Source organism: Salmo salar, chromosome ssa12, assembly GCF_905237065.1.
Source record: "Salmo salar chromosome ssa12, Ssal_v3.1, whole genome shotgun sequence".
In the NCBI taxonomy this organism is placed as follows: Eukaryota; Metazoa; Chordata; class Actinopteri; order Salmoniformes; family Salmonidae; genus Salmo; species Salmo salar.
In genome coordinates, this window is record NC_059453.1 from 67,014,956 (window position 1) to 67,041,873 (window position 26,918).

Genomic DNA, 26,918 nt, shown 5'->3' on the forward strand with positions numbered 1-26,918 from the left:
CATGACTTTAAACATTTATTTTATTACATAACCAAAAAAAAAATAACCCAACAAAGAAGTGGTCTGTGCACTGGTATATTTGGCATTTTATGTTACAAGGAGAAATCCAACAGAACACCACATAAAAGACAATCCAGGGTAATTATAGTTTCAATTGTTAATGAATGTGGTGTATTTTTTTTTTTTGCTAAAACATTCTAAAAGAACATGACAACGTTACCAAAATGAGATGGCCATGTCCACTTACACTCCAGTCAGGAAACATGAACACTTCTTCCTCCAATGTCTTTTACCAACCCTCAAGTTTTCACATCCAGTATTTGATGCATCATGATTTTAATTAGATTAGTTGGATGGATATATACATGTATATGAGCAGCTTTAATAATGACTGACGCAATAGCTAGACTTCAGCACAAATGTAAAAGTACATTTTTAATGTCATTATGTGGCAAATGCCTGACATCTGTTTTGCTTTTATTTAGTGACCCATTGTATGGAACAAGTTTACTACAGTGAACTATATACAGTATGTGTGTTCTAAATTTATTCTAGTAGGCTACGTTTCAATTCTCTTTATGCTGTTAACATATACAGTATGTACTGTGGCACTCACAACCTATAAGCAAAATAATTTGTACGTCCTTTTATAGTAACGTGAAGACATTTATATAAACATCCTTTTGATGCACACATTCTGTATATATTAAGACTGGGAATTTACAGCTGCTAGTTTGAAAGCAGATTGTGCTTTTGTTTTTAAATCTATTAGGTCAGCCTAAGGTAAAAATAAGGCAATGTATACTATCACACACTGATAAAACTGCAGCAGTCAAAGATGCTATTGAACAGGGTACTAAAAATCATTGGAGCAAGCCAGGAAACCCTCAGTGACGTCTATAAATAGATCAAAAATAGTGAGGAAGAAGTGGGAACAAATAGCCTTGGACATTACGCACACACTCCATGACCAGTATAGCCCCCTACCCTCAGACATAGATCTCTGGCATACAAATCTAAGAGGGCAGCGTCTAGTTTTGTGCCAACATCCATAAAACTCAACTCTTGTAGTTCTTGTTTTTATTTGTATTTACATTACCAGTCAAATGTTTGGACACACCTACTCATTCCAGGGTCTTTATTTTTACTATTTTCTACATTGTAGAATAATAGTGAAGACAAAACTATGAAATAACACATGGAATCATGTAGTAACTAAAAAAGGTGTTAAACAAATCATAATATACTTAATTGCATTCCAGGTAACTACCTCATGAAGCTGGTTGAGAGAATGCCAAGAGTGTGCAAAGCTGTCATCAAGGAAAAGGCTGGCTACTTTCAATAATCTAAAATATATTTTGATTTGTTTAACACTTCTTTTGTTACTACATGATTCTATATGTGTTATTTCATAGTTTTGATGCCTTCACTGTTATTCTACAATGTAGAAAATAGTAAAAATAAATAACTCTTGAATGAGTAGGTGTCCAAACTTCTGACAGGTACTGTATGTGTATATATAGCCTGTGATTGCATAGATTGCTCCTGATCTATTACACTGTACATGTTTTTGTGTTCCATGTTGCTATTTTGTTATTTGTCTTGTACATACCCGTCACCACACATATAGTTCCCTCTCAGGAAATAAAAGTTATTTTAATTGAATGAAATTGTATGTGTGGTTGGAGTTGGCTCCTCATGATGAGACCCCTTTGCTGACAACGGTTATTGGTTGTTTGGTTCCGGGTCGTACCATGAAAGTCATGCCATATGCCTGCTTTGACTGTGGCCCATTGCTAGAAAGTAGAGGAAGAAAAAATTATTAGTTAAACACTTATCAGGTTGTTCTTGTCACATTCAGCAATACTTTTTAATAGATCTAGCTAGCATCATTCTTTACTGTGAGTCAAAACATGCAATTAGGGACACTCCTAGATAAACCAAAATTATGCCAAACTAGTCACAACACCCTAAGCTTAAACAATAAAGTTGTACAATTTAGTGAAAAACTCACAAAGATAAAGGAGAGAGAGCAAGGCCTACCTGATGGGTACTTTTGATGGAGCTGACAAACCCTGAGAATTATTCATTGCCATTTTAGTCTCCAGCTCTTTCATGTCCAGGGCTTGTGTTTTGGCTGACAGGGTGGCATTCTTGCTCTTCGCAGTGATAACAGGGGTCTTCGGGGTGACTCTGGGGACAACAGGGACCATGGTCTCCTCAGACAAGGGAGAACCCCAGTCATCAGAGTCTGTCTTCATGGCCAGCATTTTGTTGTCCATTTTGTGGTCCATTTCCAGCATCTTCTTCTGCAGGATGGTCAGGAGCGTGGCCTGGCTGGCTGAGAGGGAGGAGGGTGCCTGGGTGGGAGGTGGCTTGGGTGTGGTCTGAACAGGTAGCTTGGGTTTGACCTCCATGACGGGAGGCAGGAGTTTGGGAGGGCATGGAGGTTTGGGTTTTGGAGGAGGGGGGGGCGCAGAGGAGGGAGTTTTGACAGGAACGATAGGGCTGGCAGTGGGGGGCAGGACTGGAAGGACAGGGGTGGGAATGAGGTCCAAGACCTTCGGGGGAGGGTCAGGTGGAGGCGTGCTGGGGGGAGACTCCACGACATCATCATGGTCATCGAATTCGGGAGGGGGAGGGAGTAATGGCAAGCATAGGTCCTCCCTGTTCTCTTCATTCCTGACAAGGCTAAAGGGTGAAGGAATCCTCTGCTCTCCACTTTGTTTCTCCACAGCCAGGAGCCCCTGGAATGCTGGATTTACAATTGGCCTCTTTTCCACCACTGACTCAATGATCTGGGGTTTTGCTGGAGTCTGGATCACCACTGGGGGCTGCACTGGGACCACAGACTGTGGATTATCTTGAGAGGTCACAGAGGTGAATGAGGTGGACCTGGGGATGATGGTGAAAGAATTGGGATTGGATTCACTGTGCTGGATGCTGGTGGATGGCTCATTACTCTTTGTGCTGTTTTCGCGTGAAAAAGTGGACCTGTGCTTCTCTCGCTCTTTAGCCGCCATGAGAAGAGCCAGGGGGGAAGTGGCAGGACCATCCCTCGTCCCAGTGACCGCACTGAACTTTAGGTTGCGCAGTTTACGGTCCAGCATAGGACTGAACTTGCGACTCCGGTTTGGATACATATCGTGTTTGACCTGGCTAGCTTCTATGGTTACAGGGGCAGTGACCACCTGAAGCGTTGGTGATGCTTTAGTGGGTGTTTCGGCAGGTTTGTTGATAGCCTGCTGTGCTAATAAAGGCAAAGGCTCCACTTTCACTTCCTCCTGAGTCTCAGGTGGGGTGGGTTGGCCTTGAAGAGTGGCTTGTAAATTACCCTTTATCTCCTGCAGGTCTTGCTCCAGCTGCATACCCGAGCTGTTTCTCCGGGCTGGCTTAGCTGGCGGTGCCACAGAGGGGGCTGTCCCATTGACCTGGATGGAGTCAGTAGACCCAGGGTCATGCAGCAGTAGGATCTGCTTGTGCCTATTTTCACCTTCCACCTGCCTATCTAGAATGCCGGTCTTAGGAACACTGTAGAGCTTAGCTGTGTTCTGGGGGTTGAAGCTGGAGGGTCTAGGGTTCTGTACAGGGAGAGCTGGGGCTGGAACCTGGGGGAGTTCATACATAATAGGGATGGAGGACAGCCTCATTGGCTTTGTAGGCGGTGTCTTCAGGGCTTTCAGAGCAGCTTGCCTCATGTCTGTAGGGGGCTGTGGAGGGGCAAACTTTGGGGGCTCTGTGATATCAGGGACAGTGGTTGGTGGTGGTGTAGAACCGGACAAAGAGGAACTAGAAGCACTGGAGGAAGTTGACGGGGGCTTCGGAGGGGCCATAGGTGGAAGTTTCATGGAGGTGAAAACATTCTTGTCCCCTTCAGAGGGGGCAACTGATGGTGGTTTTGATGGTGGTTTTGATGGGGGTTTTGGAGGGGGCATGGAGGGAGGCTGAATGGAGTCGAGGTCACCCAAAAAATCTGGTGGGGGAGGGTTGAATATGGGTGGAGGGGGTGGGGGGGCCATCGAAGGTGGAGGTGGAATAAATATCTCTCCCTCCACCAAATCAGGTACAGATATAGCAGATCCATTGGACAACCGTTCGCCGTTTACTATAAAGAGAGAACAACCATCAGAGACACAAGAAAGAACAACTATACTGAACAAAAATAGAAACGCAACATGCAAAAACTTCAAAGATTTTACTGTTACAGTTCATATAAGGCAATCAGTCAATGAAAATAAACGCATTAGGCCCTAATCTATGGATTTCACATGACTGGGCAGGGGTGCAGCCATGGGTGGCAGCCAGGCCCACCCACTGGGGAGCCAGGCCCAGCCAATCAGAATGAGTTTTTCCCCACAAAAGGGCTTTATTACATACATAAATACTCCTCAGTATGGAACATTTCTGGGAATTTTTTATTTCAGCTCATGAAACATGGGAACAACACTTTACATGTTGCGTTCATATTTTTGTTCAGTGTATTTTGTTATTGATATAAATAATTTACTTCAACAATAAGTTAACTTTTAGTTATGGTGATATTGAATAAATTACATCTGATCTGTACCATCCCACTCTGCAAACATGTTTGTGAGTGGTTGCTTGGATGCTTTCTAAAGTGTTATTGTCCAAGACCTTAGACAAACATTTACCTGCTCTATATATTTCAGCCTTTACGAAAACAGAGTTGCTTTGAATTTGTGATCAACTAGATCTGTCTAAAACCAGCACTAAGGCTTAAATTCACAGGAGTGTAAATGATTTAGCTACACAGCTTAACTCCGGTATACACAGGACAGAGACCCTCACCTGCTCCGTTGATCTTTGGTCTGTTGAAAGGGGGGAGGACAGGAACTTTGGGCGTTGGTACATTAAACCCTTGTACAACATCAGAGGAGGACTGTGGGAAATAAAGACATCAGACTGTTGACGTTTCACTCTGATGTCATGCTGTAGAGATTGTAAGTGGAACTGAATGTGAAAGAAAGGGAATGGATTGGAGAGCAGAGATAACCCACTGGGCAAAAACTGGTTGAATCAATGTTGTTTCCACGTCATTTCAACCCAACAATTCTATGTGATGACGTTGAATCAACGTGGAAAACTGATTGGATTTGCAAAAAGTCATCAACGTAAGGGAATTTAGGTTAAAAGTTGGGTGAAAGAAAGTCCAATGACAGGGTGAAATCTTTGGTTGATTTCACATTGAATTCACGTTAGTTGACAACTCAACTAAATGTAAATCTAACACTCAGGAAACAAACTGGCACATCATTGTTCGCAAGTGGTGTCAATTGCCAAAGACAGAGGAAGGCCAGGCACATTCAATCTGAAGGGCTTTTCATAAAACATTTTTTTTACTCTAATCATAGTCTGGGCTTCCAAGCAAATGGTGTCCTTTTCTATAATGGCAAAATCCTCCTTGTGCAGATTGAGGCTACAGGATCTCTTACATAGTCTCAAAGCCCACTGAGCACCCACACCTGTAATGATTCAACAATAATGTCCTCCATTGGTATACTGTATCTAACCCCTTTCCAGACACTAGCTGCAGCTTACTGGCCCAGTTTTGGGCCTTTTTCAGAACATTGCTGCCACTGTCATGCCTCATCCACAGACAGGGTGTAGTGTGGGCAAGGCACAGGCAACACTCCCATCTCTTCATTGTCATGGCTCATCCACAGGCAGGGCGTCGTGTGGGCAAGGCCCATGCAACACTCCCATCGTTTCACCTAAGCAAACATTAAGTGGGTATGACTACCTCTGAGAAAAAGGGCTGTGCCGTCATGTTGCTGCCTGCTTGTGTGACTGACTGTTCTCATCACAGCCTAAACACCTCTAGAAATAAACACAGACTGTTTTGACACAACACAAGCCCTACAGACAGAACAGAGATATGCCCTTCCAAAGCTGATAGACTGGTCAGAATCACCCTACATACAGTAGGGACTGAAAGTCACTCCTTAGGACCTAACCACACCTTGACCAGTGTAATTACCCAATACTGGGCCTGAGGGCCTCCAATGTAGCAAAACAATCCAAAGTAAGGTTCACCCATGTAACTATAAACTGTAATCAACTTACTGCCCTTGGCCTTATGGTCAGGCCACAATCACTTGGTTTGTTTATATAGAACTTTTACATGCTACACGCTATACCCAAAATGCAGAGGACACATCAATAACTTTCATTCAGCTGTGGGAATATTAAGTCATTTGTGGAAAAGGTTCAGGTGTGGTCCATTCTCAAGAACCCTCAGTTACACTGTATCTTTAAAACAGCTAATGTGAACGGAACGCCTGCCTTATTTAACGCCTTAAATATGTCATGAATGCAGACTTCATAGGGGCAGGCAGCTCCTTGCAACAGCACAAACATTTTACAAGAAGCGAAGGGTGTGGCATTCAATGCGGTTTCTGGCCGCCTTCATTTCTTCTTTCTTTCCGTGACTCACTGGTGAAAGTCAAAGCAGTCAATCCGAGCAGTCAGTCAGAGCAGTCCAACCTCTGTGCTGCTGGGTGTGCCACATCTAATACATGCCAGAGGAGCAGTCACATAGGACACTCCCCTTTCTGAGGTAGGCTTTCATACCTACAACAAAATGACAACATAATACAACCTAAAAAATGCAGATACGGCTGGTCTTTTCTGGATCTACTACAGGGACACCATCTTGAATAGAAAGCAAATGAGCTAGGCACCACATGCCAGGTCCCAGACTGTATAATACCCAAGATTGTGTAAACCAAAGGTGACATTCTTATAGTAACTGGGTTCCCAATGAGAATGTCTAAGTAAATAGGGTGTGAATTTCTGAGGACAAACTCTACAGAAATGACTTGAGAGGACTGGGTCAACACCCAAACACATTGCATGCATCCTTGTCACACGGATAGCTTACTTGCAAATACATATGGGTTGCTCCTTCTGTTATACATGTGAATAGCCTGTGCAAGTGAAACCTGCCAGTTAGAAAAGTATGTTTTCAAAGTGACAGGGTGTAAGTGATGGATGGGTCTGACTCGGCAGTGGTCACACAGAGATTAATGATTACAGGAACACCCTTCATGAGGCAATGCAGATTCTCTTTCAGGCACTACAAAGACCTTGTTGAGAAAGAATTTACAATTTAGCAGACAATTATGCAAATGTAGCAGCGTAATATGGGGCCTTCTGCATTCGCAAGAATTCGCAAGAAGACAAGCCCGGAAACAGGTTCCATGTGATAATCATCTGGAAGTGTTAGAGAACAATAACTAGATGATTGACAAAGCTTGATCAGTCTCAACAAAAGATCCAACACCGTCTTGAGTGTTGGAATGTAGATTTGAAAGCTATTCATATTTCCGCACATCATGCAGAGTAAATGGAACTTACCGTGAAGTGCTTTACTGTGGGTCTGTTCCTCACTTTGGCAGTGCCTGATTCAGGAATGGCTGATGAATCCAACACCAGCTCAACATTGTCTGAGAAAAAAACAAACACACAACTCACCACTTTAGTCTACAGTATAGATCAAAACCAATCAGTCTACCATTCAGCTGATCAGCACAGCTCTGGAAGGAGATGCAGTCTGGTGACTGCAAAGTTTAGTAATTAGGCATGTGCATAATAACAAGTTCGGGCATTTTGTCTGCAGTTCTCAGAATGACTGACAAACTATTATGTAATGCTATGCTGTTTACGCAGCATAGAATTACATTTCTCTCATTTCTCTTGATTTCTCTTGTTGACAGCAAAATAGCATTTAGGTTACAACTATTCAAGCTTACAACCATTCAAAGCAGTGGATTGATTCTAATCAACAGAAGAGGTTGTCACCTTATTGCTCAAACACTGAAGCCTAAAATCATGTAGTTCCATAGAGTACAGAATACAGTGCTTCTCACATCATCCATGAATCCCTATTTACCAATGGAATGTCAGGTAAGACATAGAAGTGTGGTGCAACATTCATAACAACTCCAGGGGTCATGAGTCATGAGTGTTTACAGTTCAACACTGACCTCCGGTTATTCAAGATATGGTTATTGGGCAGAGGTGGGATTGAGGCATATAGAATGGGTTTATATAGAAGATGACGTGTGACACACACTCATTTGGACATTAGGCCACTCACCACCTGATTGATTTTCAAGTGAAATGTGACTTTGCCAGATGGTCTATAATGTTTGCAAGTTAACAGGCTTTGACATTACTAGATAAAGGAAAAAACATATCTGTAACTACACAAAACACATTAGCGGTAAATGGGTTTGTGTGGAGTAACTCTTGTGATTCTGTATGGCTCAGTCAGCCATTCCAGTGTTAGGCATGTCACTGTCAAATAACTAACGATGAGAGAAATGTCATAAAGCGACTGCAGTCAGTGAGACACTGGTCATGCTCTGCACTCACTTCAAGCACTGAGACTCAGACTGATATGACTATGAACAAAACATTATACAGCCCTTCAAAACAAGTATGGAAACAACAGCCATAAAGTGTTTTGGCATCTACAGTTACATTTCCCAATGGGGCATAATAGGGATTTTCCTATTGAACACCTGCATAATGTAAAAATACAAATATCCCATCCAATGGCATGTTTGCACTTCGCACACAACCACCTCTCTCCATTGTTAGAGGTCTCATATGAACAGTTCAGCAAAGTTTTCAGAACTCTATGGGGTTTATTCATATTTACGTTTTAATTAGTCCCAACTCCCCAAAGCCTGGGAAACCCTAATGTCAGCCAGTCGTGTACTCCTTGAGTATAACGACTTTGGCTCAAAATGATACGGTATTTGATCAGGGAGCAGTTTGTTTTAACATCTCAATAGCATACCTACTGGTAATAATATGTATAATATTGTAATCATTTTTGATACCGACATTTAAAAAAATAATAATCGCAAGAAAAAACGTAATTCCTATTCATGTGTGCATTTAGGACAAATCTTTTCACCCACTTATCTGTCACAATAACAATTGCAAAGATCGGGACAGTCGTCAAAGAAAGAATGTTGATCACATGATAAATGAATAATTAAATTGTTAGTTTTATTTAATTGCTCAATATATGACAATAAACACTTACCCATCTCCTTGATTTGAATATTGGTGTCGAAAAGAGATTGGTTCTTTCGACCCAAAAAAAACGTTGACTTTTTCATTTTGATGTCCTATTGGTAGGCCTATTATCCAAAAGAATCGTTAACACATGATGTTAAGCAGGAGCTTCCATAGACAGGCGTCAAAAACGTATTAATCTATTAATTCGTCTTAACGACAGGTGTATTACTGAATCCTTAAATGATTCTGTGAAAACTTCGAGAGGGAGAGAAAATGGCCACCGCCCCCTCTCCTGTGCCTCCCTATTTTGTAAACCGACAGGTAAGGCAGAGAGAGAACAAACACATCATGCCCCAACCCTGTGCCTCCCAGCCAGCACGCCAACAATGTTTGACAGCAACATTCCAATGTCATACAAATCTTTCCAACTGTCCTCTCACTTCCCCCTGTTATGTCTCATTGTCGGTGTTGATGTGCTTGTTCGATTTAGCAATAGGATGATTATTACTGTTAAAAGAACATTATGAGTCAGTTGACCTCTTCAAGCCAAGGGCTGGTCATGATGAGCAGGTGTAAACCCCCATAGAGATACAGTTGGCTGTGTAACAAGGACCATGCTCTTCATTATAATCAAATTCGATTTATGCTGACAGTTAGCAGCCAAAACCCAACGTGTTTTACAATGGTGAGAGGCGAGTGTGTGAATTGAGGGCCAGAATTAGTGTAATGCAAGGGGTTTTCCTTGATCTGATCCTGTTGATTTCCTGCTTAACTCCGTAGAACAGGTTATGTTGGTTACTAAGAATTGTTTGGTTTTTTTTGTCCATGATTTGATTTCCCTCCCTTGGCCCATTGCTGAATCAGAGTAGTACATGATTGGTCATGGTTTGGTCTCTTGGTAACACTGCCACAACACACAGTTGTTTTGCAGTCAGAGGAGGATGATGAACCAATGGAGGATGGGCCCCCCTCTGTCTGGTTCCTCTCAAGGTTTCTTTCTTCCAGGAATACTTTTTTTGGGAAAGTTGGCACTGTGCTGCTGCTACACCCCATGGCACAAAAGTGTTGCTACATTTGTCCTCAGATATATGGTATAACATAGGCCAGGGGTTCTCAAACATTTTGGGGCCTAGTACCCCTTTTGTGATAGCAAATTCATCAGGGACCCACTCATAATCAGAACAAACTCGAGTGTTACGTGGGGCGGAGCAGGTGAACCCAAGTGCAGACTCAGAAGAGGAGACAGGGATAAAGTAACTAAGGTATTTATTGAAAGCAGGGGGAGATGGGGTGCAGGCCTGGGGCAAGGGGAGTAGGGGCAGGGTAAGCAGATCTGGAGCAGAATCCAAGGAAGCAGTAGAGGGGGTTCCAGGACAGGGAAGCAGGACTGACGAGACAAGGGACTGGAGACAGGGACCAGAGTCAGAGCAGACAGAACTGTAGCAGAGAGCAAAGCAGCGTCAGGCTAGGGGAAAAACAGGCACAAACGACTTGACCCGAAGACTGACTGAGCAGAGGCTACGAACTGGCGGTGTGGAAGTGGCAGGGCTGAGTATTTGTAGAGGCCTTGATTATGGATCAGGTTGCAGCTGGTGGGGATCTGCTCTGCCTCCAACACACCTGCCGGCAGGCTAGGGAGAGTTTTACAATGACTTCGCAGTGCATAGCCAGCCTGCCCTGGAAAGGAACATTTCAAAGGCCTGCCTCTTGGCATCAGAAATAACATTTAGCAGTTTACAAGCTAATTTCCTGCAATTCTACACATTTTGTCATGGGACAGAGATATTTTTTGTGTCCGCAGCTTTAAAGCTAATATCTTGCAATTCTTCACCTTTTGCCATGAGGCAGAGAGAAAACGTTGCAGTTTTAAAGCTCAAGGGTAAACCCATTGGAATTCAATAACTTTTTGACAGCATCCCTTCTGATTTAAACAACATTTTCCATACATGTTTGCCCATAGAAGAAGTGGTCAGAAAAGTAACTTTTTGGACCTGAATGTTTTTTCTCTGATATAGTGGGGAATGCAAAATCGGTAAACTTTTAGCACCTTTATCAGGTGAAAAAAGTGCTTAAAGTTGACCCATTTTGCAGACCAAAGACATCCATGCATTCGTCACTGGAAAAGATAAACGGTTTGATATCACTTAAAATCTTAGTGTTGTGAAAATATTTGAATATATCTTGAAAAAAAAATGTTTTAATAAAAATTGTCATTTTTAACCATTTAACAAAAAGTATCTAAAAACTTGGAAATTCTTGAGTTTTTTCATATTCGCATATGTTGTAGTTTAGACCCTATTTCACATAATCTGAGGTTTTGGTGTTGTGGCAGAAATTGAATACATAGAATGGACCTATCCCCAATTTAGCTGGTACACCATTGACATTTTAATTTAATTGAAACTTTAACTTCTAATTACTACCACAAAGATGGCTGCGGGTCCACCGACCGTCGAATGTCAACTTAAATAATCATGTCTATTCTATCATCTATGTTTCTAGGATTTTAATATGTTTCTTATGGAGGACTGACAGTATAATCTAAAACAGAAATTCCCATTCAAGTAAACATTCTCTGATGTGTGAACCTCTAACCATTTTGTGGTACCATTTGAAAGTTGAATTTTCAATTTTATTTCCATTTTAGTTCATTATCAGCCAAAACATGACACACACCCTGTATTCAAGGGCGTGTTGTGTCTTAACTAAGGGCGGGCACAACAAAAAAACCTTAGATGATGTAAAATAGGCGCTAAGCTACAAAATATGTGCATATGAAACAAATTGGAGTTACGTGTTTTTAGATCATTTACGTTAAAGGTGAAAAAATGTATTTTTTCAGAAATGATCAAATAGTTTGAGAACCCTGTGTGTAAGCTTTTAAATTATATAAATCTCAACCATTTATCTTTTCCAGTGATTAAGACATGGATGTCTCATGGTAGGGTATGCAAAGTGGGTAAACTTTGAGCACCTTTATCTCACTTTAAGTCACTTTCTGTCACCTATACAGTCAGCAAATACTGCATGTATGGAATGTTTTGTTCAAATCAAAAGGCGTGCTGTTAAAAAATATTTGAATTGTATTTACCCTTAAATTACAGTGCATTTATGTTTAAAAATGGGGAAAACAAGAAGTATTGAGTTGATAACTTGATAACTGGATAATTGGTGGAGTACTGTGAATACCAATATCCCTATGAGCCCAGGCCCATGTTTCCCAGGGTTAAGAACATACATTGTAGATTAATTGAAAAATAGGGGTAGGATTGTAGAGAATCAAAGGACCATGAATGTAATAAGACACCTTAGGTGCTGGCTGGCTGGTAGCAACAACTATGGAATGTCCGGTCAGAACAAGGGTCTGTATTGACCCTGTCCTGGGTCCAGATCTGGTCCGCGGTCCCCCAGTTGAGTATGGGGGGGCTATACCATTCCACCAGAGGGTCTCCCACTTCCCATGTTTAGATCAGGCAGACAGGCAAGTAGACAGGTAAACAGACACACAGGCAGACTGACAGACAGGCGGACATACACCAAGATAGATTACATTCAGTCCAGTAAATCGGTAACATTGTTCCCATTAATCCCATTATGGCAATTACTGTACCTAAGCCTGCAGAGACATGTGGCCCAGGTAAGCATTACATTACAACGGAACGATTTGATTAGTGTAATGTTAGCTAGCTATATAGTTGTCTTTGTATCAAAGATAAAGGTAAACGCAGTCACTGCTAGCTAGCCAACTCTACCAGCTACCAGCTAGCAGTACTGTATCATTTTTAGTCAATAAGATTTTTGCAACGTAAGCTTTCGAGTTGTGTAGTCCACTTGTGTAGCTAGCAGGACTGACTTTGTGTTAGCTAGCCAACGTTTAATTACTTCTGTGTTGTGAAAGGAACTAGACACGGACACGAATGATCCATTGGTAGTTTGTTGTAACCAAGTATTGGTGCTAACCGTATGTTATTGGATGCTAGCATGCTAGTTAGCTACTGAGTCATAAGACACGGTGCACTGGGTGGGTTTCACGGAAGAATACTGTACCAAGTTATCTAGCTGAATAAACTAAGTTTGAGCCTATTCCTGGAAACATTGAACCACTGTAGTTTACATCAATTATAACTTCTAAGTGGAAGTTGGAATAGTTATATTTGAGTGTTTCAGCGAATGGTTAGTGAGGGAGGCCCTGCTCTCTCGCTTCCCCAGTTGTTTAGTTAATTTTCTTTCCAATCTCCTTTGCATTAGCGTAGCCTCTCCTGTAGCCTGTCAACTATGTGTCTGTCTATCCCTGTTCTCTCCTCCCTGCACAGGCCACACAAACGCTTCACACCGCATGGCCGCTGCCACTCTAACCTGGTGGTCCCAGCGCGCACGACCCACGTGGAGTCTCCGGCAGCCTCTGGAACTGCCGGTCTGCGGCCAACAAGGCAGAGTTCATCTCAGCCTATGCTACCCTCCAGTCCCTCGACTTCTTGGCGCTGACGGAAACATGGATTACCACAGAAAACACTGCTACTCCTACTGCTCTCTCCTCGTCTGACCACGTGTTCTCGCATACCCCGAGAGCATCTGGTCAGCGGGGTGGCAGGACTGGAATCCTCATCTCTCCCAAGTAGACATTCTCTCTTTCTCCCCTGACCCATCTGTCTATCTCCTCCTTTGAATTCCATGCTGTCACAATCACTAGCCCATTCAAGCTTAACATCCTTATCATTTATCGCCCTCCAGGTTCCCTTGGAGAGTTCATCAATGAGCTTGATGCCTTGATAAGTTCCTTTCCTGAGGATGGCTCAACCCTCACAATTCTGGGTGACTTTAACCTCCCTACGTCTACCTTTGACTCATTTCTCTCTGCCTCCTTCTTTCCACTCTTCTCCTCTTTTGGCCTCACCCTCTCACCCCCCCCCCCCCTACTCACAAGGCAGGCAATACTTCTACTAATCTCACTGTTCTTCTACTAATCTCACTGCAACTCCCCTCCAAGTCTCCGACCACTACCTTGTATCCTTTTCCCTCTCGCTCTCCTCCAACACTACTCACTCTGCCAATACTCAGATGGTATTGCGCCGTCGCAACCTTCGCTCTCTCTCTCCAGCTACTCTCTCCTCTTCCATCCTATCATCTCTTCCCTCTGCTCAATCCTTCTCCAACCAATCTCCTGATTCTGCCTCCTCAACCCTCCTCTCCTCCCTTTCTGCATCCTTTGACTCTCTATGTCCCCTATCCTCCCGGCCGGATCGGTCCTCCCCTCATGCTCCGTAGCTTGACGACTCATTGCGAGCTCACAGAACAGGGCTCCGGGCAGCCAAGCGGAAATGGAGGAAAACTTTTTTTTTTCTTCCTCTGTTTCTGCTGCTAAAGCCACTTTCTACCACTCTAAATTCCAAGCATCTGCCTCTAACCCTAGGAAGCTCTTTTTCACCTTCTCCTCCCTCCTGAATCCTCCCCCCCCCATCCCTCTCTGCGGACGACTTTGTCGACATCCGATCCTCGTTTGTTAAGTCAAACGACACCGCTGGTCCTGCTCACATTGCCCTACTCTATGCTTTGACCTCTTTCTCCCCTCTCTCTCCAGATGAAATCTTGCGACTTGTGTCGGCCGGCCGCCCAACAACCTGCCCACTTGACCCTATCCCCTCCTCTCTTCTCCAGACCATTTCCGGAGACCTTCTCCCTTACCTCACCTCGCTCATCAACTCATCCTTGACCGCTGGCTACGTCCCTTCCGTCTTCAACAGAGCGAGAGTTGCACCCCTTCTCAAAAAACCTACACTCGATCCCTCCGATGTCAACAACTACAGACCGGTATCCCTTCTTTCTTTCCTCTCCAAAACTCTTGAGCGTGCCGTCCTTGGCTAGCTCTTTTGCTATCTCTCTCAGAATGACCTTCTTGATCCAAATCAGTCAGGTTTCAAGACTGGGCATTCAACTGAGACTGCTCTTCTCTGTGTCACGGAGGCTCTCCGCACTGCTAAAGCTAATTCTCTCTCCTCTGCTCTCATCCTTCTAGACCTATCTGCTGCCTTTGATACTGTGAACCATCAGATCCTCCTCTCCACCCTCTCCGAGTTGGGCATCTCCGGCGCAGCTCACTCTTGGATTGCGTCCTACCTGACAGGTCGCTCCTACCAGGTGGCATGGCGAGAATCCGTCTCCGCACCACGTGCTCTCACCACTGGTGTCCCCCAGGGCTCAGTTCTAGACCCTCTCCTATTCTCGCTATACACCAAGTCACTTGGCTCTGTCATATCCTCACATGGTCTCTCCTATCATTGCTACGCAGACGACACACAATTAATCTTCTCCTTTCCCCCTTCTGATAACCAGGTGGCGAATCGCATCTCTGCATGTCTGGCAGACATATCAGTGTGGATGACTGATCACCACCTCAAGCTGAACCTCGGCAAGACGGAGCTGCTCTTCCTCCCGGGGAAGGACTGCCCGTTCCATGATCTCGCCATCACGGTTGACAACTCCATTGTGTCCTCCTCCCAGAGTGCTAAGAGCCTTGGCGTGACCCTGGACAACACCCTGTCGTTCTCCGCTAACATCAAGGCAGTGACCCGACCCTGTAGGTTCATGCTATACAACATTCGCAGAGTACGACCCTGCCTCACACAGGAAGCGGCACAGGTCCTAATCCAGGCACTTGTCATCTCCCGTCTGGATTACTGCAACTCGCTGTTGGCGGGGCTCCCTGCCTGTGCCATCAAACCCCTACAACTCATCCAGAACGCCGCAGCCCGTCTGGTGTTCAACCTTCCCAAGTTCTCTCACGTCACCCCGCTCCTCCTCACACTCCACTGGCTTCCAGTTGAAGCTCGCATCTGCTACAAGACCATGGTGCTTGCCTACGGAGCTGTGAGGGGAACGGCACCTCCGTACCTTCAGGCTCTGATCAGTCCCTACACCCAAAGAAGGGCACTGCGTTCATCCACCTCTGGCCTGCTCGCCTCCCTACCTCTGCGGAAGCACAGTTCCCGCTCAGCCCAGTCAAAACTGTTCGCTGCTCTGGCAACCCAATGGTGGAACAAGCTCCCTCATGACGCCAGGACAGCGGAGTCAATCACCACCTTCCGGAGACACCTGAAACCCCACCTCTTTAAGGAATACCTGGGATAGGATTAAGTAATCCTTCTACCCCCCCCCCCCCACCCAAAAAGATATAGATGTACTATTGTAAAGTGGTTGTTCCACTGGATATCATAAGGTGAGTGCACCAATTTGTAAGTCGCTCTGGATAAGAGCGTCTGCTAAATGACGTAAATGTAAATGTAAGCAGACTAATGCACAAACACATGTATATGAAAAATGGTAAAGTAGATTATCAGTGTCTAGAGACACACATGGGTATGAGTTCTGAACATCAATTTATGAATTTACAACCAATAGGATGTTGCCTGATCACTTGTAAGTAGGGTTACAAAGCTACCAGTAATTTACCAGTGTTACCAGAATTTTCAGTAGTTTTAGTAAATAACAGGAACGGTAATATATGACAACTTTGGTCATTCATACTTGAATAACTTTTAAAAAATGTATTAGTGTATAGTATTCATTTTTTATATCTGTATATTTTTGACCATGAGTTTCGAGTGGATAAATTATATGGTTCAAGATATAATAGCCTAATTAATGAAAAAAGCATTGAATCAATTTCATTTATTTAACCACTTAAGAACAATTTCTTATTTACAATGACTGCCTAACCCAGCCAAACCTTAACGACGCTGGGCCACCCAATCACGGCCGGTTGTGAGACAGCGTCTGTAGTGACGTCTATAGCACTGAGATGCAGTGCCTTAGACCGCTGCGCCACTCGGGAGCCCAATAATGGCATTCATGCTGAAACCCTTCTATTAAACACCAATGGTATTTATTAAGTTGATGGTTTATATTTAGGATAATGTTTTACAGCTTTCATTATATTGTTTATTTTAAAACCATCTTATTTGATTATTGTGTATATATATGACATATGATGAGGCCACACAGAGCGCCAGAGAAAATTACAGACACCTGTGATAATCTGAAGTACCCAAATAGGCCTCTAGATGTCATCTGATCAAATTCTCCAAAAACCTTGAGGGTTGCCAAAGTTCTGGTAGTTTACTGGTAAACTTGAAATGTTTCCTGTAAAATACCCTCCCTTCGCAACCCTACTTGCAAGACTCCTGAGAATCTCAGGAATGTGAGGAAACACATTATATATATTTTTGTCCCTCTAGATAAACTTAATCTCTCTTGTGAGACAGTGCAGTCAATTAGTAGGGACTGTCTGCAGCACCTTCTTATGGTTGTCTTGGAGACAAGTACTGGACTGGTACGTCCTGTTTCTATGACCGCAATGGGAAGTCACCATGTCGACCAATGCTGAGAATATTTTTAGAATGTGCTGGATGGCTCTACCCATGCTCCCCCAGCTCTGAGAGCACAGCTATGTCTAGTCTATCCAGGAAGACATGAAACACTGGATCAGCTGCAGCGCCAGCAGCAGTGCATGTCAAGAGTGCCTTGGATGTTTCTGGACATACTTTGAAATACTTAATGCTAGTGGTGTAAAGTAACTAAGTAAAAATACTTTGAAGTACAACTGAAGTTGTTTTTTTCTGTACTTTACTGTTTATTTAGCACTTTTTCCTCCACTGCTCAATGCAAAGGACATGTTCCCAGAAACAAAAAAAAGCCAAACAATGTGACAGATTTATGCCTATAATAAAGTCAGATTCTGACAGATTGCAGTACAGTATAGTTTGACAATTGTGAGTAATGGTCTTTGTGGACGTGAGATCTTATAGAATCTTCTGGATACAGTTAAGTGGAATTCATTGAAATAATCAATTATATGAACACCAGAGACATTATTAAAATCTCTGTGTTATGGTTGAAATTTGCTGCACCTATAAAGCCTGTTTATATTGGTCATAACACACTACATCCCTGTTTGTGATGACGGAAGGGAGTTTGTGATATGGCATGATGACTTCTGCATAACTTCTGCATTCTTACTGATTATTTATTCCCTGATTGTTTTATAAGTGTCCTCCTGACATGTAAAACAAATTGTGAATGAGCCAGCTTACTGTTAATTTATAGGCTTATTAACTCATAATTAAATTAGTATCTGGTGGCCAAAACATTAAAAGTCTGACTGACATTGATTTAATAAGCCTATAAATTAACATATCCAGTGATTAAATGAAGCACTATCACAGTAGGGGAGTTTAAACTTGGCCACAGAGAGTGGATTGTGGTTTGACTCAATGTATGGGACATTGTGGCCATAGAACTAGGTAATGATTAGTCAATTATAGTCATACTAATTCTATGCACAAAGGGAGTTGGATTGATGCCAAGGTTTCTGTCTGTGATGATGCCACCACACTGCATTGTGATGTCATGGGCCCAACATGAACAAGTCCTTTGGAGGTTGTCTCTGAGGCCTCATTAGCTCTATGCAGGGCCACCAGGAGGCAGTCTCTGTTTGTGAGGGAAAGAAGAAGGGGAAGTTGAGGCTAGACGCCCATCACGGTCTCTGCTCAGTCCAGTCACCGTTCAGCCACTTTCTCCCACCGTGATGGAGCTGACACCAGATGGAGGAGCCTTAAAGAGGTCTCAGGTAACTCAACAACTGTTGTAGACTTACAGCTGAATGGTTCACTTAGGGCTGAGTGAGAGGATCTAGAGAGAGGGGGATTTGTGGGGGAGACAGACCAATAACACAAACACGACAAGGATTACTGAAATACTGGGCTGGTCAGTCGTCTCACTGACGTATTCTGTATTTTGTAGAAGACTAATGTCTGTCAACAGTTGGACACCTATATCTAAAATGTCAAATGTACTGTATCTTAACTACATTCTTATCAGCATTTCACAGCAATAATGGATCATATCCTGAAATATTTTAGGATAGCCATTCTGATCAATATAAATCCATACTGGATATGTAGCTATTTAAAAAAAATTGTTGTGCCTTTGATCCCCTCAGGTCCTGAGGAACCCACTGAAGACCCTGGTGCCTGTCAACGCCAGCAGAAGCAGAGTGGTGGTTAAGCAGATGGAGCTCCTGGTCTTCTCCTGGCGGCAACGACAGCATGGGAGGGCTCTGCTGCCCCCCATGACCCACCCAGGCCATGCCACCAAACCATTCAGTGGTCCCCGCTGCAGCCCGGAGCCCCTGCCTCAGCTCAACGTGGGCTCGAACTCCCTGATGCCCTTTTACACAGTGGTGAAGCCCACCTGCGGCTACCGCTTCTCCAGGGAGACGGACCACAAGCGCCGGCACTTCGGCATCCCTGCCAGCAACCCAGTCATGTGGAGGAGCTGCTATGCATTGGCCTCACAATAAACATGCAGTAGCCTAAAGCTGCCCTGTATAGACTAACAAAGTTAAACGTTTATATCATGAGTGATAAGAATATGAATTGTTATGACTGATATTAAAATGTTGCATACAAGACCTTATACAACCCCTTGATGCTCTGTCATAGTGACATTTGGGCAGTGTGTTTAAATAGCCTGGTCTCATAGACTAGATGTAACATAGTAAATGTAAAACCATTATGTTACATTTGGTAAGGTTACATTAAACAGATGGTTACTTAATTCTAATTCAAAAACGAAAGTAGGGTGGTTGGTCGGGGTGGATGAGTGGGCATATAACACAAATGTCTAGCAACCTTTCCCTGTGGCTCAGTTGGTAGAGCATGGTGTTTGCAACGCCAGCATGGTGTGTGCAATGCCAGGGTTGTGGGTTCGATTTCCACGGGGGGCCAGTACAAAAAAAAAAAAATGCATGAAATGAAATGTATGTATTCACTACTGTAAGTCGCTCTGGATAAGAGCGTCTGCTAAATGACTAAACTGTAACCCAAAGGTTGTGAGTTTGAATCTCATCACGGACAACTTTAGAATTTAGTACTTTTTAGCTTCTTCCCCTGACCTTAACCCTAACTCCTAGCCTAGCTAACGTTAGCCATCTAGCTAACGTTAGCTACCTAGCTAGAATTCGTAACATATCATATGTTTTGTAACTTCGTAACATATCAAACGAAATTGGTGATGTACATCTACAAATTAATGCATACTATATGGAACGTAACATTTTATGGGGTGCCTCAGATTTACTTACAGAATAATACGAAATCCTCTGAGACCAGGTTGGTCGAAACAGATCTCATTAGGCAGTTCCCACATTCCCATTCCCAAAAGGCCTTTTCACACTGCATTGTTCTTATCCCCAGGCTATCTTAGCCCCAGGCTAAGACTGGCCCTGGGATAGCTTATCCTCTGTTCACACAGGCATGTCCAGCCATCGGACAACTGATGAAGATGTGGATTTTCACAACTAAAGAATTTCTGCACAAACTGTCAGAAACCGTTTCAGAGGAGCTCATCTGCATGCTCGTCATCACCAGGGCCTGCTCACCTTCGATGGCCACTGGCACACTGGAGAAGTGTTCTCTTCACTGATGAATCCTGCAAGGATCTGTACACAATTCCTGTAACCTGAAAATATCCAGTTCTTCCATGGCCTGCATACTCACCAGACATGTCACCCATTGAGCATGTTTGGGATGCTCTGGACGTGTACGACAGCGTGTTTCAGTTCCCGCCAACATCCAGAGGCTTTTTTCACGCCCCCAATAGAAAACGTCCTCCCACGCCAAGGGGTGTATGACGATATCCGGTTGTCGTCTGTAGTCTTCCTCGAAATTCGAACATCGAGTTTACCCAGTCACTGCTCAATTTGCCATGAGTGATGTGGCTAATATCCTTTACGAACATTCCCAGATGAAGATATCTAAACTTGATAAGGATACAAGTTCTTCCACAAACAATATATATTCAACTATCAACGTAAGTTAGTACTTGAAGCGACCAGTTGAGATAGCTAGCTAACTAGCCAACTTAGCTAGCAAGCTAACAGTAGCACAGACATTACCAAATTGGTTAGCGCTAACGTTACTTATTAGAGGGCTTTCTTTTGCATCACAAATCACCTAGCAACCGCATCAGACGCCATGTTGGAAGACCAATGTTAGTCTGTTGGAACATGGCTGTTCACATGGCTGGCTGTGTTTTGCTACCACTGGAAACATTGACCATTATAGTAATTCATTTTTCTAAGGACCCAGAAAACGGAGGCAGTGGGAGAACCTATTCTAGTAAGTAAATATATTTTGAAAATGATCAAAAATATGTATTATTAGCTAGCTAGCGTGCTACAGAAACTTAGTGTGCAGCCTCAGGCTAACTAAAATGAGCTGCTACGTAACGTAATGTTCGTCTAGTTAGCTAGCTATACAGTATGTAAAGTTAGCTAAGTTAATTAAATATCACCAGCTTGCTAGCTTCATATTATCTAGTTAGCCAGCTATCTTGAGTATTTATCGTTGTAACTCTAAATGCATTTGTGGCTAGATACCTAGCTAACAGTAACCGCCAATGGAAGAGGGTGAAAGGATTCGCTAGCAGTTCCAGCTGTCAGAGAAGGGAGAGTAGGCTACTCTGGATAGGGCAGGTACCTTTGTGGGAGGACATTATGAAAATATTCTCCAGTTACAGTCCCTAGCGAGAAAAACGATAAGGACAGAGATATATAGCAACATAATATTCAGTGCTTTCTAAGTAGAGTATAATGTAGCCTGTTTCTTTGTGATGTTTTCTGTCCTCAGATACAGAGAGATGTAAAACCCTGTCTGCAGATGAAGAGATCCCAATGACTGTCCCGAGAGAATAAGGGTACATCCTTGTATACCATGGATTATAAGTGTACCTATGTAAGCATATTTTGTGAACAAAAATACAGTTTAAAAGTCACACGCAATGTATAAACCTATTACAACTGGAGCTGCCAACCCTGTAAAAACAATCCCAGTAGACAATGTATTTGGGGCTAATTAATATACTGGATTTTGTACATGCCTTTTGCTGACATGAAATAGTTCAGTGCAAATCCAACCCTTGTAATCTAGGTGGTGAAATGTCTGGATGCAGGAAATTATGGGATCATTATCTTAAAACATAAACACAACTACCACCAAGTTCAATGTCAGATACATTTCTCCCAGGTCTGAGTGGCACTTAGATGTGCTAATGTGATAATAAAGAGGGTTTGCCTAAGACTACCACAACAATTACATTGTCTATGCTAAATGTGTTTAAATTATAAAATAAATAAAATAGTTGGGCTATAAGAACTACTTTTTATTCAATGGGGCTAGGCAAAGCAGAGATTACAAAATACTTTTAATTTCACCCATACAACAATATAGCCAATTTATTAAGGTACAGTATGTTTACCATATCATAAACAATAGTCGTTCCAAATTACATTTTATATATACGGTTTAAGGGGGCACTTTTGTCATGACGACAAGGTGCTCTACTCAAATGGCACAACATAATCATTCAGATAGTCCAAAGCACAGCATATGACAACCATCTTGTAAAATTGAGGGATGACTCCTTTCATTTCTGGAAAAGGACGAAGTAGTAGTAGTAGAAGCTGATGCTTCTGCAGCATTGCTCATTTTCACAGTGGGATTCCAGTCGACATGGTTGTCATGATAGGTCAGCTGGTGAACCTACAGTAGTACGTAAACAAATGAAAAGCACTCCTGGTGTTAAAATATCACTTCTTCAGGTCACCTGTACCATCAGGGCACTTAAGTGTTTGGTTGTGTTTAATTCATTCAGGTGTTTTAGTGTCATATAAAGATTAAATCTATTGTTAGGCTGGAACAGCCAATAGTCAACACAACAAGTTGTCCTATCCCATTGAGGCCTTTGTCCTATGTCCATATATTTTCCCTCCTCTTATGAAAAAATGTTCAACAAATTCTCATTAGGTTATTATGTGAATATATGATAACCACTGGAGTTTTTTGGACAATAATGTCATCCAGGCTATATGGACGTCATATTGTACAATTAGTTAGCTAAAATGCACCCCCTGAAAGACTTTTGATCTTAATTTAACACAAACTGGATCCCTTCTAGTCAGGTCCACTTTTCGGCCTAGATTGGTTGTGTTCAAGGGAAGGTTGTTTTTATTGATCTGTTGTCAGTGTCGGTAGAGTAGACCTAGGCTACTATCGCATTAAACGAAAGCATCTGTTAATGTCTCCGGTCATATAAAGTGTAGTAGATTTGCATTAAATGTTTATCAATGGCCACATTTTTCCTGTGCAAAGCAAAGAAACGTCTCTGACATAGCCTATGCCGCTACGTGCTTATTAATAGCCTAAATTATCACTATCCAATGTACTCATCACATTAGGAATAGTAGCCTTACATTAGTCTGCACATGCAATGATAGGCATGCAATCCATTTTTACGGTAAAAAAAATAATAATCTCGTGACACATGCTAATAACATTAGCTAGTCTACAAGCTAGCTAGCTAATTTTGGCTAATTTACTGTTGTTGTTAACACCTGGTTAGCATAACGGCTAAAGTAAACTCGAAATCGATCATACTTGACTTACCAGTGATTAAATGATCGTAGCAGACCCTGTACTGACAGCTGTCTGGGTTCAGGTCTTGACTGGCAAACTTGTTTCTTCTTCTTTTCTGACAGTTCTTGAGTCTTCCCATATCATCTATGGTGTTTCATGATTGCGGGGAATCTGTAAACATATTTTTTCCCGTTGTCTTCCCTGCCTTGTTAGAGCAGGCAAATACTCCACGGAAAATGACCGTGGTGATGAGTCAACTCGTTTTAGGCACTGTTACCACAGATAGAATTAAAACATCTTTGCTGTTATCATGTAGTTTGGGGTATCCACACGGCTGTATTTGTCGGAAGAATTAATGCAACATGGCCACCAGGAGGCGTCATACGTCAACTGCAAGGCCTCTATATTTGTCACCCATAGCTAGCTAACTAATTAACGTTAACTATTTGTCCAGCCACTGTAATCTATTATTTGTTTCTAGCTAGCAATGTAGCTCGCTAGCTAGCTAGACAAATCTCAGTAACGTTAAGAGTAGCAATGGAAACTTACTAGTATACATCAATTGATTGTTGTCGACATTCTTCTTTCTTGCTCTGTTCTTGTGAATGTGCAGTGTCAAACATAGTAGACCAGGAGGAGGCAGTGGTAGTAAGGGCAAGGTGTCACAGGTCAATGAGGAAGAATGAGGAGCCCCATTACAAAGAGATATGATAGGCAGTTTAGTGCTTAGTGTTGCTGCGGATGCAGTTTACCAGTATTTTGTTCATATGTTCAAAATAATCAAACTCGTGTGTGTCAGTTCTCATGTCCCTGGACATGCAGTAGGCCTAGTTACTTTGTTATTACTGATCTGAAGCTGGATAACATTAAAATGTAGTAGAGTAAACTTTTATTACCGTTGGTCAGTTCCGTTTTAATGTGAGTATTGAAGAGAAGGAACCATGACCTTGCTGCTGCAGATGTCATACACTGTTCTTGAACAACTATGTGATACATTTTTTTCCCTACATTGCAAGCACCCAAGGAGCCCGTCATCGTAAACCACTTCTGTTCATGTGCAGCTGGGAGAGCTTTGTGCAATCTGGTGCCTCTACTCTTCCAGACTGCACATTACACCACAATGGGGTTGAAGATCGTGCCACCACCATTGCCTTGCACAGGGATACTGCAGTCGTGACACAGGCCAAGTTTTGAAATTGAGATCATTTTTCATATTGTCATAGAGAAGACATATTTAGCATTTCTGTAAACTCATATTACTGCACATCGTTCTACATTCATCCTGAATCTTTCTTTATTATTTTTTTGACCAGAGCCCACTGATGAAATGCTTGTGAGGAAGCCAAGGACATCAGGCAGGAGTGGCATAAAATCCACTCTTTACCAAGCAATCCCTGGTGAGTTACAATCGTCTTTAAACAAGTTGGCATCCCCAGGCTGTCCCCATTACGCTCACACATTGCCTTCACTCATGTTTAAATTTATTGGGCTAAGGTTTTACAATATTGGCTGACATTCATTTCTTGTCTATGCTTCTTTTTTGTGTTTCAGGGACCCTTCCTGACGTGACAGTGCTGTCTGCTGGACCAAGTTTGAGGAGCATGAGACCATAACCTGCCATTACCAAGGTGTTGCATGGATTGGAAGAAATTACTCTGGTTGACTCTAAATTTGGTCCAGTATTGTCATATCAGTGTCCCTTTACTGTCACTAGAGATTCTAAAGCATTCAGATGCTCCTGCTTTCCCCCAACTCCCAGTAAAAGAAACGGTCATTTAAACTTTGTCCCTACTTGCACTCAGTTTTACCACATGGAGAGCTTAAAGGTGTCACCATCATTGTCATCTGCTATTGAGAATGGTACAGTCGAGCAGTCTGCCCGTCCACTATGGAAGAAATTAAGAAACCACATGTGACTGCTACCCGGTTTAGTGAGGCATGCCACGTGCGTGGGGTGTCATCTCGTGCCCTAGCCATGAGAATGCTTAAAGGTGAGCAGCAAACCGAAGCTATGAGAAAGGGGCTTGAGCCAGAGGTTCTATAGAACTACTCTGAATTTTTTAATGTCTCGGTCAAACCTTGTGATTTCGTTGTGAACCCAGATGCACCCTATCTTGGGGCATGCCCTGATGGGAAAGTTTATGACCCTTCTGCAACGCCACCCTTCGGGCTAGCTGAAATCAAGTGTCCTAATATTGAGTGTAACTGATGCGAAGCACATTAAGTTTGTCAATGGCCCGGCCAAGCTCAATCACAGCCACAAATATCACTGGCAAGTCCAGGGCCAACTGGCTGTAACCGGTTTAGATTGATGCGACTTTGTTACAAGCACTAGAAGTGATATTACAGTAGAGGGAGTTGAGATGATGCTTTGATAGCAGAGATGAGAGAAACTTGACTACTTCTACACCTACATGGATGTGTACTTTAAGATGTAGTGTAGCAGGTGAGCCAATCCCACTTGGCAGGCCACTGTAACATTGTTGCCCAAGGCAATGTACATATAATGTCATGTATTTAACTTATCAAAATTGTATGTAGAGTAAATTATTATAATGAATGAATTGTGTGATCTTGTTTGTCTATCCCGTGTGGCTCAGTTGGTTGAACATGACGTTTGCAATGCTAGGGTTGTGTGTTTGATTCCCACAGGGGACCAGTACGACGTGAAAGTACGGTTATGTATGCACTCACTCCTGGAAGTCACTCTGGATAAGAGCATCTGCTAAATGACTAAAATGTAAATGTAAGCAACATTGCAATAGAATAAATTATTCTACTAATTTCATTGTTTGATATTTGCTATTTTATGACCGGCTAAACATAACATGTCACAGAATTAATATTCAAATGTATTTATTGAATAAAATCTTCAAATTAAAAAAGGATGTTCTCTAATAGATTAATGAATTATGCAAACACTAAATACCAAAACACCCATCTTATTCATAAAAACAATTTATCAATACATATTCAATATACAAATTATCTCAAATTCATATCTTGTCTAATAGATCAATTTATAATAATCACAAAAAAACATGTACACGTAGGTATAAAGCTGTTATTTATAATGACCTAATTCATTGAACTTAAATCAATCATTGATTTGTATTGTGTGTGTGCACTGCCTTGCTTGAGCATGTTTTCACACTTATCACCCTTGAGATCCAGAGGGCCCTGGTAGTTCATTAAGCAGCAGTTCGTCCACAGTTGACAGAGCCTGCCAGAATGAGTGGGATAATCGTGTCCCAGATATGGTACTCCTTCACCCTCCTAATTTCTCTCTCCACAAGCACTCTCAGACATGAAATGGCTTGTGTTCACTCGGTGTCCTTTCATGTTAGCAGTTGCTCTTTTGATTGGGGGAATGATGAGTATTGCCCCCACATCTGA

General features: G+C 42.6%; 1 protein-coding gene and 2 long non-coding RNA genes across 5 annotated transcripts; 1 reads left to right on the forward strand and 2 right to left on the reverse strand.

Moving 5' to 3' along the window:
* Positions 1-2: 2 nt before the first annotated feature.
* Positions 3-9,376, reverse strand: LOC106565676 (uncharacterized protein C6orf132 homolog). The gene is made up of 5 exons (XM_014133040.2): positions 9,080-9,376; positions 7,378-7,466; positions 4,810-4,900; positions 2,044-4,105; positions 3-1,796 (listed from the first exon to the last, which is right to left on the reverse strand). The coding sequence occupies exons 1-5, from the start codon at positions 9,153-9,155 to the stop codon at positions 1,697-1,699; spliced, it is 2,418 nt and encodes an 805-aa protein (XP_013988515.1). The 5' UTR covers positions 9,156-9,376; the 3' UTR covers positions 3-1,696.
* An 11,367-nt stretch (positions 9,377-20,743) lies between these two features.
* On the forward strand, positions 20,744-26,410 carry LOC106565675 (uncharacterized). 3 transcript variants are annotated; one of them, XR_001319708.2, is made up of 6 exons: positions 20,744-20,919; positions 21,191-21,227; positions 21,484-21,583; positions 21,738-21,842; positions 24,539-24,919; positions 25,074-26,410. It is a non-coding gene; the product is annotated as an uncharacterized lncRNA (long non-coding RNA). The 3 variants fall into 3 exon arrangements; XR_006758061.1 differs by lacking the exon at positions 21,484-21,583; XR_001319710.2 differs by lacking the exons at positions 20,744-20,919; positions 21,484-21,583 and having other exon boundaries at positions 20,936-21,227.
* LOC123725549 (uncharacterized) lies at positions 22,249-24,259 on the reverse strand. The gene is made up of 2 exons (XR_006758062.1): positions 23,553-24,259; positions 22,249-22,649 (listed from the first exon to the last, which is right to left on the reverse strand). It is a non-coding gene; the product is annotated as an uncharacterized lncRNA (long non-coding RNA).
* Positions 26,411-26,918: the final 508 nt, after the last annotated feature.

Excerpts from the sequence above, each read along its gene's own strand:
- LOC106565676 (XM_014133040.2), bottom strand. The coding sequence starts at position 9,155 with ATGAAAAAGTCAACGTTTTTTTTGGGTCGAAAGAACCAATCTCTTTTC. Across the intron at positions 7,467-9,079 it reads TATTCAAATCAAGGAGATGG|ACAATGTTGAGCTGGTGTTG; the intron begins GTAAGTGTTTAT and ends TTTTTTTCTCAG. Across the intron at positions 4,106-4,809 it reads ACCAAAGATCAACGGAGCAG|TAAACGGCGAACGGTTGTCC; the intron begins GTGAGGGTCTCT and ends CTCTCTTTATAG.